Here is a 14399-nt window from a genome sequence, read left to right as displayed (position 1 = left end):
GGAAAATATGACGTCATTCAGAGACTTGAAGACGCCGTTAAACTATTATGACGTATTAGCTCGTTCTTTTTCCCGCGCACACTGGTTCTTAGAGCTCGCTTCGCTAGCCGGCGCTGCGCTCGCTACTATTACTTATTAGGTTAGTTACTGACTCACTACGGAAATATATTGGGTTGATCAATCTCATAGGTGGCGAGGCGAAGTCACATTTTCATTGGTTTAAACATAGCACGTGATTGCCTCATATATCTCTATATCAATCTCTCACCAGAGGGCGTATTACGCTGTGCTTCAACACCTCTGTTATCGTCTAAATTACAAGAATCTTGTAAAAACTAAAGTATTTTATTTTATTCTCTAACTTTGTTAATTTTGAAAAGTAAAAATAAGAATGTAGATTTGATGAACATTTTTTGCATCTTAAACGTGGTATATATTTATTAAACCTCAAAAAATTAATGGACTATTTTGTTTTGATTCGGTATTTACTTTCACTTTCACTTCTAAACATGGAGGCAAAGTTAAAAGACATAGTTGCTGCATACGATCCCGATATTAAGCTACGAAAAGAACAAGAACAGGCTCTATTGTTTTTAATGAAAGAAAAAGGTGATTTGTTGGTAAACTTACCCGTGGGTTTTGGAAAAAGCCTAATATACCATCTTTTACCGCAGGCCCTAGCAACCCACAGAATATCCCCCGTTGTGATAGTAGTGTCCCCTTTAAATATTATTCATAAAGACCAGATGGAAGACTTGAAAAAACATGGCATTTCTGCGTGTAGACTAAACATCTGTTCGAAAGTTGAGGAGACTACGGATGATGAAGATATGGGATCATTTGAATTGGACTCGACGGGGGTTGATCTAGATAATGTTATACATGGCCGATATTCCGTATTATTGTGTCACCCAGAGGCCCTTCTTAACACTAAGAAAGGGTACTCTCTGTTAATCGACCCTGCTTTTAAGAAAAACGTAGTTGGCGTTGTCATAGATGAATGCCACATAATAGAAAAATGGTATGCAATTCATTTCACAATAAATACATGTAATGTACAGTACCGATTAGACCCAACCTAACAGAAAATAAACCCAAACTTAACCCTGGGTTTACTTCGGGTTTACTAGAGTGGACCCAGAGTAAACCCAGAGTGGACACAGAGAGTAAACCCAGTCAGAAGTATACCCCTGAAAGCAGACGCTAACTGTGTATTCGGAATATACAGAGGGTAGGAATTGCAGGCAGTAAGATGGTAAGATAAAATACTTGTCTGCTTCACACTTCAGTGCATACAGTTGACCTCAAAAGCAATTTCAAAGTAAACCCAAAGTAAACCCCGAGTGGACCCAAATTTTCAAAAAAGTAAACCCCAAGTAAACCAAAAAAGTAAACCCGGGGTTTAGTTGGGGTTTACTCTGGTGTTAGGTTTGGTTTGGTCTGATCGGTACTGTAGCTGTCATGACAATTTTAATTATCTAAATAGACTTTTCATTATTATCTATTTTTTGGATTCTGTTGTTATTTAATGTACAACTCACCATCATCTTATTAATCTAACAATATTAACAGTCTTCTAATTGTATTTAAAATACTATTTTTTGTTTCACAATTAAGGGGAGATGAATTCAGAACTGCATTTAAGAGGTTAGGAACCCTCAAAGTCTTCTTCCCTGATGTTCCTTTTGTTGCCCTTAGTGGTACTCTCACTAGAGAACAAAAGATTACTATTCCAAAACATCTGTGTTTAGTGAAACATGAAATAATAGAAACAACACCAGATAGACCAAATATATTTCTTGAGAAAAAGCAAAAACAGTCTGGTATAGATGTTCTTAGTCAGTACGAGCAGATAATATATCAAGTATGTGATGAGCTGTACAAGAAGCGAGAGTTGTATCCTGTGACATTACTTTTTATTCCAATATTCTATATGAGTGAAGCACTGAGATACCTAAATAGCATATTTGGCATTCAAAATATTTACAGTTCCATATACAGTGCCTTATGTACTGGACAGGATAATGAAGTCATTGATGCAACAATTAATGAATTAAAAAAAGAAAACCCGAGAATTCGTTTGGTGCTAAACTGGATAGGAAGTGGGTACACCAAAGACTTGGCTTCCATCTTCTTAGAATACTCATGGGGCAAATGCTCAGGAATAAGTTTCTTGTAGCTCTGGAATGCAGGCAGCTTACACAGGATTCTTGCCAGTAAAACGCTATATGCATATGCAAGTCTCTCTTGTTTCAGACTTCCTGATGTCAACAGCACATCATCAGCTGTGAGCTTGTTTGCTTCAACATTTGGCTTTGTGTTCGACATGTCTGTGGTTGCAATTCGGCTGAATATTACATTTGATGTAAACAGATGAAGGTCTTGGTTTCTTTTTTCTGATGTAAGTTTTGAGGTTTTCACATATATATCAAGGTTATCACCTACCAAAAAAAAAAAAATGTCCCATATTCAAAATTCTGCCACATGCTGTCATTATTGTAATTAAAGAAACACAGCAGCCATGAAAGGGGATGATCATCCACACATACACAAAAACAACATACCAACCATGTCCTTATAATAAGCATACTTTCAAAATGTATTTCAAATCCATTATCAACAAAGGTTGTTTTTTTTTATTCATTAACAATGATCAATAAGCTTTCTATAATCCTTTTTAAATAACCTAGAGCAGATATCTTCATTGACCTCTTTCATTGTTTTTAAAATGAGGAAGCAATCAGCTACAATTCTGAGTTAAAAGAAAAATATTTGATCATGGTCAATCATAGATGTTGCAAAATAATTTTTAACCTCCTAATCTTGAATGTTTTGAAAATTTCAAATCTCAATTTTTAACTTAATGCATGTTATAAATAAGGTATTTTAAAAGTTATCAATAAATATTAATTACCTGTTATCTTGACTAGTGGATTTGATTTTAGACTCTCTGTAATCAGCTTCAAAGAACAGTCATGCACACTTTCTTGGAACCTTATTCTATTTGAAGTTGATAATGTCAGTCCAAGATGGTTCAACCTTGTCTGTGCCTAAAATTCAAAGAATGCATATCTTCAATGGTCTAAAGTGAAAGTGATTGTGATATATATTTAAAATTTTTTTTTAATTTTAAAATTATGTTTGGAAATTACTACCGGTATATATTTTTAAATTAGAATTATCACCCTACATTTTCTTTATAAATTACCAATAAATTGGAAAAGTCAATATAAATATAATTATAAGTAACCTTGAAATAATTAATTTGAAACAAAAAATATATTTCACATTTCTTACCGTACAGTCCACAAGAATTCTGAACAGTAAAACAAATCAACTGGAGCTTTCCCAAGAAACAGTTCTAAAAGAACAACAGGCAACAAAACTGAACAAATCTAAAAATCAAACGGAGATAAAACAAATAGACAGGAATGAAATTTATTCATTTCACTTCATTCAACTTGTTTTATCTCTTTTTCAGAAACAAGTGTTAGTGTGTGACCGGTATACATTGTTTAATAAATAGATGCAGTAATTTATTACATGCATATCATACCTAACTACAGTACACTTTAATATTATATGTTGAATGAAACTTTGATACGAAAAAAAAGTAAACAAGAAAAATGTCACATGTATATTATATGTATATTATATGTGTATATATATATAAATATAGGATCTAATGTGTGGTATGATACTATATCATAATGATTTGTATTCATTAAGTTGTGTGTTTTTTTACCCCTGAGCCTTCGCAAAGGGATAAAAAAACCCACAAAACTCATTGAATACAAATCGTATACCACTACAAATCATGAAAGATTCTTTTTTTCACATGTTTTTGTAAATTTCTTATTTTCTTACATTTCATGTTGGAAAGAGGAAAAAGTTCCTTACAAAACAAACAAAAAATTATTTAAAGTGTATTTAAAATTTTTCCAAAAACAAGTTTACAAAAATGTGTATAATATGTAATAATTATAAGTAATTCTGCTCTTGACATATTTTTAAACAAACTAATGACACACATATTGTTGTGTTCAATGTGTTGTGTTATATTATGGCGTCACGCCACGTAAGGACACTTGGAATATGAAAAAAATATGTAATGGATGATATCCAAGGCTACAAACATGTGATAAATTTATATATCTATATATATATATAAAATTATAAAGCATAAATGATCAAAATTTCAAATAATGCAAATTCTGTACATCTCTCAATATTGTTCAGTGTATTAATTAAATTAAATTAAAATAAGCCACTGTAGATTTCTAATTCTTTCCTTCTGTTAATGCAAAATATTGACATATAATTTGATAGGAATTTAAGGGCTAATTTTAATTACCGTAAACTAAATATGTTTCACTGTAAGGTTGAAAAAATTAATAGAATTCATAAATGTAATGTCTTATGAGCATAAAGGACTAAATCCATGTTTAGCCAAAATCGGCCTAACGTCAAAAGCAATTAAAATTGTATTAAAAATATTCTAAAACATTTTTTCATTCGTTATGTAACTTTTTTTTTGTGTTTAAGGATTCAGAAATTATATTTCTGATGTTTATTTGAAGACACTATAATAGCGAAAAACGCGTGCTTTTTATAGCGTCAAGCATGACGTTACGTCTTTAAAAGAGCCTTCAAGTAAATTACATATTAACTATATTGTTATCTATGAAATTGAATGTATTTGTCATTAAATTGAAGTTAAAGATAAGTTCATTATCAGAATTTAATCGAGAAAGAAACGGAATTGAATTGTTTTTTACCCGAATGGCACACCTTAGTTTCCGTAAAGTCGGCCATTGTGACACGATTTCGCACGGTGACAAACAGGATTGTACAGCGACAAATGCAAAGGATTTCATCGACGCATTTGTAAAGTAAGTGTAATAAAACATCTCGATATTCTCTCTGTAACGTAAGGAAATATAAAATAAGAAATATTTGAATTGTTTTTATAAAAAGAGTTAGATCAACGATCGAGTCACATGTAATGTACAACACGGTGCATAGCCGCATGGTATGGTGTGTTGGCACCGTTTCCATTTCATTGCGGGAAAAAGTTCACTTCACTATAGATTGGTTTATTATTGTTTAATTGCTATTTAAAGTATTATTTATTAACACATATCATGCATTTTTTCATCAGCTGATCTGAGACACTCACACATTTACCCAATTCCAAGAATGTACAAGGATATACATTAATTAAATCCAACTTGAATGCAAAACAAAGAAGAGCTACATGTATTAAAAAAAACGACAGCAATAACTATACTCTATTTGTAACATATTTTAAGCTCTAGTGACTACATAGCATATATGTAACTACCATTTTCAACCCAAACAATGACTCATATATTTCAAAAATATATAAAAGAATAATTACATGTAACATATTTAACACAGAAATTAAAATAGCAAATAATGGGTAACAAATATGGTAATCATAAAGTAAATGATTCTTTGTTATGGCACATTGTCAATTAGTTTTAAAATGAGATGACAAAATGATTCAATATTAAACGAACATGATAACAGAACACATCATGCAAAATGCACTGACATTAGTCTATAGAGAGGAGATACCCCTATCTAGTGCAACCAATGTTTTCAAGTTATACAAACATATATATATATATATACCAGTAATCAGGGTACAATTTATCTGCAGTGAAGATTTTGTAATTGACAAGAAAGTTGCATAATAAAAACTAGGTAGTGTGCTTCCATCATGATTTAGATAGATTGTATATACTTATCGACAACAATAAACATCTTATTTAAATTAATACACAAAAATATCTTTTGACACTGTATTAGAATTTTCTACTAGTATATATGTAAAAAAAAATTATGATATAATTCTCGCTTAAGTCATAATATGTTACAATTGACAAATTGTTGATTACAAAACATTTGTGTGATAATAATGCAACCAGATCTGTATTGTGTTTAAATGAATCAGATAAATGAATATTTCATATTATAAATCAAAAATGTTCATATTTTCAGGATACCAACAGAGTCTGATTAATCACTAGAAGAAGAAAAATGAACTCAGTTACTCCTCTACCTCACTGTCATCACTGTCCTCAGATTCGTCAATGACAGCTGCATCAGTGACAAACTCGGACCAGTCTTGAATAGACGAAATAGCCTCCCTGTTGTGTCTCCCAACAGCGAGAAACCAGATAACGGCGGCGACATGGGAACATACTCCCACAACACGGGCACCCGCTCGACATCTGCAATACCATGCAGTGATATCAGACTCGGAAAACTGGATCCAGAGCAGATACTGTCGGGAAGAAACATGACGACTCTGTAGCTTGACCCTGATAAGCCCATGGAACTCACTGTGAACCAAGATATCCACATCCCCCTCCAAATACTCCTGAATATAACTTGGACACAACTTCAGTTGATAAACTCCACAGGTCAGATTTCGTATGTCATCTTCGCTGATGTTGGGGAATTCCAAAGAATCAGTAGCCACTTCCCACTTTACAGACTTCTTATCCAGACAGTTTTCTTCAACAAATGTCTTTAAAGAGTTAACTTTTGTTGACAAATACCTCATTTTGCATGCAAGGGCCATGTCTTCATCTTCACTTCCTGTCGACAGAGGCTTGCAGTAACGGTTGGAGAGGGCACACACGATGCGCACATAGTCACCGATAAATGGCACTTGATTGGTTGGAAGAACATGAGCAAGGTACTTCCATCGCTTTATCCTTGCATTGGCTGCCTCAACAACCCAACGAATCTGAAAAGTTAAGAACAAGCACCACTCATAAAAAAGGTAAAAGTGCCTTATTTAAAATTAACAGTGGGTATATTTCTTTACTAAAAGAAAAAAAATTTAAATGATGAAAATCATAAAATCAATGATTTGGAACAGCATTTGTTTATATTTCAGATGAAGACAGATGTAGAATAATTGTATAATGTAATTGTATTGAAGTTTTTCTGACATCATGATTGATGATTGAATTTATGTTGTAGGTCTGGTAATCAAAATATGAAAACAACTAACCTTGGTGACCAGACGAGAGGCATTGGCATCTAAGGTTGTCATCTGCTTCTGCCCTCTGCTCATCAGGCGAGGCATTTCGGCCCTTATTCCCAGCTCCTCGAGCATATCGACTGAATCTCGGAAGCCTCTGTCTACAACAAAAACATCATCTTCATGGAACCAGCCCTTCAGATCTTCTACATTGGTATGAAGCATATGGTTGAGGATAGTGGCATCATTATTCCTAGCTAGGTAGGGTCCAAGAACTGTTAGAAAGTATCCGTCTGTGGATGTGACAACCATGGGTTTAACAAGGGGCCTGCCTTTATGTAAACTATATGATTTCCGTTGAAACTGGAAGTTGTTACTTTTCTGAATATATATATAAGTTCCATCCAAAACAGCAATAGCTTTCTTATTTGTAAAATCACCAAAAAGTTCCTGTGCCAGAGGTCTTGTATGATTTTCTATAATTTCTTCTCTTGTTGTATGTTGTAGTCCAAGATGATGTGGTACAAATGACTTCATGAGTGCTGTACGGACTGATTTTACTGCTCTACAGAGGGAAGACTTTGAAATTCCAAAAATCGTGGCCAGAAGTTGATTTGACATTCCTGATCTCAGTTTCAGAAGAAAGATTCCAAGTGACATCCTTGTGCCTCGGTTTTGTGTGTTTCGAATATCACTGGAAATAAAGGAATGGAGGTCTTCAAAGTTTTCTTTAGAGATACCAGTCAGTGCCATATAATCACTGTTGCTCATGGTAGACAGTTCAAAAGAAAATCTGCTTGTTGAGGTCTGGAGGGCATAATTTCGTATTTTTTGGATCAGTTCCAGCACTGTCGACTTGTTTACAAATGAAGACTCGAATGTCTGTATTTTGGTCAAAACACCAGGTCTAAACTCTCCTTCATCAATGTGGGATGGACAACATCTGCTTCCAGGTGGGATGATGATTTCATGGTGAAGAAAGGCTGAAAATCTAGCTGCTGAAGACACGACAACAAGTTTAGGACCCGGTCGCTTGCAGATTAAGCAGTAAGCATGTGAAGAAGGTGTTCTCTGGAGAGGCAAAGATATAGATGGTGGACTGCACATTCCTGGTTGTAGAGGCTGACACACAGGAAGGGAACTAGACTTCTGCTGGCATGTTTTCTGGTTTCCATGGTAGCGATGTCTGCACTTGTTGCACAAAATGTCATTTGAGTTTGCCTCAACAAGAAAGTTCTTTCTGAGGAAGCGACGGATTGCTGTTGACTCACATTTTTTTCTGTCATTTGGCCTTGTTCTTTTTTTGCAAAGGATGCATGGGAAAATCTTTTTACTCTCTGTTTTCATTTGATCTTCATTCATTTTTATGTTCTGAAAATACAAAACAAAAATGTAGTGATACACAACTTTAATGTTCACTAAAAAATAAAGATATCATTTTATATGTATTGTGAATATTTATGTTTACAACTACTAAGCAAATACTTGCAATGTATCAAGTATAAATTAACTTTATAGAAAAACTCAAATAGACAAACTGTAGAATTACAGTGCCCCCCCCCCCCCCCCAATGTATTTAATGGAACTGTCAGTCTAATATTTTTTGGAGCTGCAGACCTTCAGTTGTGTTACAAGTGTTGTTTTTGACATGTGATCAATATATTATCATTTACACATATTTTTCTAGATTAACTTTAATTAATTGCTATAATATGATGATAAACTATAATTGCCAAATTATGATGAAAATGGTTTTTTTAGGGGGGGGGGGGGTTATAGAAAAAAAGTGTATATTGAAAAAAGGTGTACTCAATAATTTTTCTATCCAATATTTAAAGAAAAAAAAAGCGCGCCGAGCGGTGATCGATCCCGGATCGTCGGATTTGCAGTCGAGAACGCTACCTTTACACCATTCAAACTACGGAAGATGGGAGAATAATATGCTGTACAGTACACTAAAAAAAACTTTAAAACAAAACACTTGGCCGTTTTTCCTTCTATTAAGAAAATAATTATGGTTTATACAGGTTGATTTATTTACTAAATATATATTTTCCATTAGCCTATATTGCGTCCTTCATTTTTTATTTCTAAATATAGACGACTAACGTTCACTCTTTGCCTACATGATATCTGCTATACTGGCTCGCCAGTATGCATTTTAGTATCGGCTATCGAATATTGATTGTTTTTAGACCAAATCTTCAGATTAATAATCATTCTTGTATGTTTTTAATTACATGCCTATATAAAAACAGTCTTTAAGGCTGAGTAACGTATACACGGATTGAACAATCTTCTCATCTGTCAAATAGTATCATGCAGACGAACGTTGCGAACAATATTATTTATTCAAGAAAAAATCAACAGAAATCTACGTATTCAATCAAATTCTTATACATACCTTCAGAGTTCTTCTTTCTTCATTTTCTATAGGTTTTGTTGATCTTTCGTTCGTGTATTTTCAAGATTAATCACGCAAAGTAAAAGTCGCTGTTTGTTTACGTATGCAAATAAGCATGTATGGAATGTCGTGCATGCGCAAAATTTGGTGTTAAAATTGAACACAAATACGTTTCATTAACAACACACTGTACCTTTTTATTTTTCAGATTAGATGACAATTACACAATGTGTTTGATTCTTGTGGTTTTTATATTTTTAAAACAAAAAGGTGTGAAAAAACGTGCAATACTGTCAAAAAATAAGTAAATCCGGATTGCTCCTCTTCTTGTTTACATTTTAATTTTCATCAACAGCACACCCTCTGATCCAAAAACTTTCACTTTGAATATCTTTTTTTATTGATACAATTTCATAATTTAAAAACAGTTTTTAGATCAGAGGGTGTGCTGTTGTTGAAAAACACCACCAAAGAACGAAAATGCTGTGATTTTACCCCAAAACCGATCCGGAACCGGTTTTGTCATTTACATATTTTTGCAAGCAGACGTTTTGGCGGGGAAATTCTGGCATGTCAAAATAGTATCAGGTCTAGACTAACACATAACACCAATTTTATTTCATTTTGACCTAGTTTAATTTTTGACATATCATAGGGCCATTTATAGCTAAACATGGATTTTGTCCTTTGAATAAATTACCAGTATAAAAGCAATCAAAAAGCTTATTTGTAGACAAAATATAAATTGAGAGATAAGCAAGCCAATAACAATAAATTTAAATGAATGTTAGTATTTAACAATTGGAAAATAATTAATTATGAACTTGAAATGCCCATGCAGAGCCAACTTTAGTTACATTTCAATAAATGGTAGATACCCTATCATCTAGTCCTCCTTTGATGGCAATGGCAGTAGTAAGCCTCTGAAATGCTGAGAGGTTATGAAACCTGTGTTTCATCAATATGGCATAGGAAGCTGCAAGGATGGGAATCAAAGATGGGGCCACTTTTCCATTTGCAGGAATGGCAGCACAACAGAGTACCTCCAGTAACAACGGAACTCTACAATAATAATGATAATTGTGTTACTTACAGCCTTAATCAAGTAAATATAATAGAGATCTTTACAATAATTCTGTAATGTAGATATTTAGTTACTATAAATACTGGTGTGATTTTTTTATCAACTGAATAATCCTTAACTGAACCAAAGAAAGAAAACTGAGAATTTTCTTCAAATAAATAAATGGTTTTTATAGATGTATAAATCTCTTGATTAGACTATTAAGTGTCAGTTTATGTATAATATTATACTATTTCTGTCTTAATTTTACCTTTTCCTCATTTCCAAAATGATGTCTTGCAGAAAATGTTCCGTGTTGTCTAACAAATCTGTAATTCCTCTGTATTTCTGCAACACTGATGAAAATACTGCAGTTCTTGATGTCAAACTCTGACACTGGCTTCTCAAGTCTAGCATTGCCTCCTCATTTTTCTCTTTCATTTCCTTGAAAACGTCAGAGATGACATCAAGAACTACATTATTCTCCGTCTCCATCTCAGTCTGGGATAGAGGCTTGGACACATAATCATGTTCAATGACTGGGGAAACGCTAGGATTCACAGCACTGACACAATCAACAGTAACAGAATCAAGTTTCAACATTTTCCTCGATTTAGGCAATACAGGAAGTTGAATGTTTGACGCAGAACGAGGTGTCAAAGGAGAGAGAGCACCTCGTTTACACACGGATACGTTTAAAAAAGACTGTGTTGAATGTTTACATTTCTCAATGAAATCATTAACACTGATAACACGAGAATAACAATTCCTACAAACCATTGCATCTCTGCGCATTAGTTCATGCTGATATGTCTGTCCAATTATGTTGTTCAACTTTTCCTGAAAGTTTTCTTTTATCGCTTTTCTTCCAGAAAGTTTAAAACAAGTCGCATTTTTTGTAAAACACAAAAAACAGTCAATAGCCACACTCTTAGTTGGCGTCGAGGCCGCCATTTTGTTCCAAGCAAAACAATGTGATATTCACGTGATAAGCCGGACTATTTTTTAGACGATAACAGAGGTGTTAGTGAAGCTTGCGGAACGCGCCCTCTGGTGAGAGATTGATCTCTATATTTGTTCTGTGAGAAATAATATTAGGCAATATGGCCGTCATTGGTCGACGCTTCGCTTATTCATTTTGACATTTCATATTATTTTATACATAAACTCCATGCCGTAAGTTCTTAAAGTATTTGGAGTAGTTGCCCTTTGAATTTTTTTTAAAATTAGAGTAGTTGCCCTTAGAATATTGACGTCACATTGTTTTGTCTGGAGCAGAACAAAATGGCAGCGTCGAAATTTGCTCAAATCTCTACAGAGGAAAGGGTGAAAACATTTAAAATTGAATAGCAACAAAACATTGTAAGTAAACATGGGTGAAGCAAAGATTTTGAAAGAGTATTTGAAAGGTGGGATTGAAAATTTTGAAGAGTTTAAATGAGTTAAATTGGACGATATGTAAGGCATCTTGTACATGGCTTTGCGTAGATCATCGCTATTTGTGAATAGATACATTGTATGTCGCTTGAAAGTCCTCGAGAAAACAAAACACTTATTAGGTTAGTTACTGACTCACTACGGAAATATATTGGGTTGATCAATCTCATAGCAGGCTCGGCTTCGCCTCGCCACCTATGAGATTGATCAACCCAATATATTTCCGTAGTGAGTCAGTAACTAACCTAATAAGTAATAGCGAGCGCAGCTCGCCGGCGCGCAGCGCAGCGCCGGCGAGCGAAGCGAGCTCTAAGAACCAGTGTGCGCGGGAAAAAGAACGAGCTAAACCTACAGTTCATCAAACAAAATTTTTTGTCTACGTCCCATAATGCTCTCTAATGTTTTCACCCGTGGTGCTATGCCAAAAATGGCCGACTTTTAACTCGTAATTTACGGTGACTTAAAGTTTAAAGACACGTTTTGAGTACCGCATATGATTTGGCGAGACTCAAAAGATTTGTTTCATGCTTCCATACCTCCGTATTGAGTCGAGAAACGTAAACAAAGACGAACAAAGTCATGGATGACGTCATTGCATATAGTCAGACCATTAAATTTAAAAGTGGGAAATTACACACCTACAAACAGGTAACGGGCTCTCTCTCTCTCTCTCTCTCTCTCTCTCTCTCTCTCTCTCTCTCTCTCTCTCTCTCTCTCTCTCTCTCTCTCTCTCTGGGTAGGGGGTTGCGCTGTATGTATCATGACCATTGAAATTAGTACCTTTGGCATACTCATTGTAGAGCAATACTCTCAAAAAAAATTTTGACGTTCGTTGATACCTAAATAAAACTATAAGTTGACAATGATGCAAGGTATGTGTAATTCTTGCTGCGCTCGCCAGAACGGTAGCACCGTAAAACATATTACCAATGGTTTCCAACCTCACGTTCCAACATCACGTTCTCCCGAGAATCAAAGTAAAACCTTTGAAAAGCTTATAAGATGTGTAATTTTAAGAACATCATGCTTTTTAAGTAAATAAAACAGTATACTTCGCATACTTTTATTTCTCAGGGGAGTTTTAAAGAGTAAGACGACACTTAACCAACGTCAGCTTTGACGTCACAATAAGCACTGATAAGGGGAAATTACTCTAATTGAAGTTATTGTAAATCTGCTGAAATGACCAAAATCCTCTTAAAATCTTGCAAAGGCTAAGATAAAGAACAGCTGACGAATAAGGACATTTCTTCAGATACAGGCAACAGTTGTAAATTGCACTAATTTGGATGAATGCTCACAAATATTTTATTCACTATAATTACGGTAATTTCCTGAAACGTAACGTTATACGTAGCAGCGCCTTTTTTTAAAGGGGGTGGGTGGGTGGATGGCAGCCTCATCCAAAAAATCTTTGCAAGCAAAAAGAAAAATAAATCATGAAAATTCTAATCCTTCAGCTCTTTAGCAGTTTAATGGTTTCTTTATTTTCACTTCCATTTATTACATGCGGGGGGAGGGGGGGGGGGGGGACAACACCACGTTTTTTTAGCATGATAAGCAAATATTTTTAAGCGTAAATTAAAAATAAAATTAAACATTAATTATTTTTTTCTAAGTGGAGGGGCAAATCCATGGTAAGTCGATTTTCTATGTATAAATTGACAAAAATGAAAAAAAATTTAGCATGGGGGGGGGGAGCTCTATGATGAGTCAAGTTTTATACTAGTATGTAAGTTTAAGAAAAAATGTCTACTGCAAAAAAAAGGGGGAAATCAATCAATCAATCATAATCACAATCACTTTAAAAGAGGAGATGCAGTGCAATAAATATTTATATATTAAAATCTTTATTATTTAACAACATTGTATCTGAGATTAAACTATTGTTCTACATATAAATAAATAAATTATAACAAATCTTATAAACTATGAATAATGAAAATTTACTGAAAAATAGGTATGTTTTATTTTTTGGCATTCAAATTTCACGTTGTTAATTTTATTTTATTAATTTATTATAATTCATTGTTTGATCACATGCTGTGCTCGCCCCAACGGTCGCACCGTAAAACATATTATATTATGAAAGGTTTGCATCATTTTTATATTTTGTACAATTTATTAACCAGTATAATGACAATTTGATGATTGCAAAAGAGCAAGTTTAGTACTTTTCTGATTTTAAATCTACAGTAAAACACGCTTATAACGAAGTGCCAGGGACAGGCAATTTTATTTCGTTATAAGCGTTATTTGTTATATCCGTCTAGTTAACAATATGTAATAAAGTTAAAGGGGAATGAAAATCGCTGTTAGCGTCAATTCATTACAAGCGTGTTCGCTATAACCGTGTTTTACTAGCTGTATTTAAAAATTATAGTTCACCTTGTACAAACAATTACAAAGAAAGTAGGTTATTGTCCATACTTAGAATAATTCGTTAAAGGGGTGAAATGAAAGTCGGAATCAAA

The 14399-nt window shown here is 33.9% G+C and overlaps 2 protein-coding genes across 2 annotated transcripts; one reads left to right on the top strand and one right to left on the bottom strand.

Moving 5' to 3' along the window:
- The first annotated feature begins 303 nt into the window (after nt 1-303).
- LOC128187659 (bifunctional 3'-5' exonuclease/ATP-dependent helicase WRN-like) lies at nt 304-2179 on the top strand. Its single transcript, XM_052858065.1, has 2 exons — nt 304-1021; nt 1618-2179. The coding sequence occupies exons 1-2, from the start codon at nt 459-461 to the stop codon at nt 2177-2179; spliced, it is 1125 nt and encodes a 374-aa protein (XP_052714025.1). The 5' UTR covers nt 304-458.
- Nucleotides 2180-6027: 3848 nt separating this feature from the next.
- Nucleotides 6028-11091, bottom strand: LOC128187658 (uncharacterized). The gene is made up of 4 exons (XM_052858064.1): nt 10760-11091; nt 10304-10487; nt 7052-8446; nt 6028-6781 (listed from the first exon to the last, which is right to left on the bottom strand). Exons 1-4 carry the CDS (start codon nt 11089-11091, stop codon nt 6077-6079), a joined length of 2616 nt encoding a protein of 871 aa, XP_052714024.1. The 3' UTR covers nt 6028-6076.
- Nucleotides 11092-14399: the final 3308 nt, after the last annotated feature.

The sequence above is a fragment of the Crassostrea angulata genome, chromosome 6 (assembly GCF_025612915.1).
Source record: "Crassostrea angulata isolate pt1a10 chromosome 6, ASM2561291v2, whole genome shotgun sequence".
In the NCBI taxonomy this organism is placed as follows: Eukaryota; Metazoa; Mollusca; class Bivalvia; order Ostreida; family Ostreidae; genus Magallana; species Magallana angulata.
Note: the sequence above shows the minus strand (reverse complement) of the source record. Positions and strands in the feature narration are given on the sequence as shown.

Bases quoted from the DNA above. Each gene is read 5' to 3' on its own strand.
- LOC128187659 (XM_052858065.1), top strand. From the start codon at position 459: ATGGACTATTTTGTTTTGATTCGGTATTTACTTTCACTTTCACTTCTA. The intron at 1,022-1,617 runs GTATGCAATTCA...TTCACAATTAAG, and splicing joins TGCCACATAATAGAAAAATG to GGGAGATGAATTCAGAACTG.
- LOC128187658 (XM_052858064.1), bottom strand. From the start codon at position 11,091: ATGTTGAAACTTGATTCTGTTACTGTTGATTGTGTCAGTGCTGTGAAT. The intron at 10,488-10,759 runs GTAAAATTAAGA...TTATTATTGTAG, and splicing joins ATTTTGGAAATGAGGAAAAG to AGTTCCGTTGTTACTGGAGG. The intron at 8,447-10,303 runs GTATCTACCATT...TGATATCTTTAT, and splicing joins AAGGAGGACTAGATGATAGG to TTTTTAGTGAACATTAAAGT.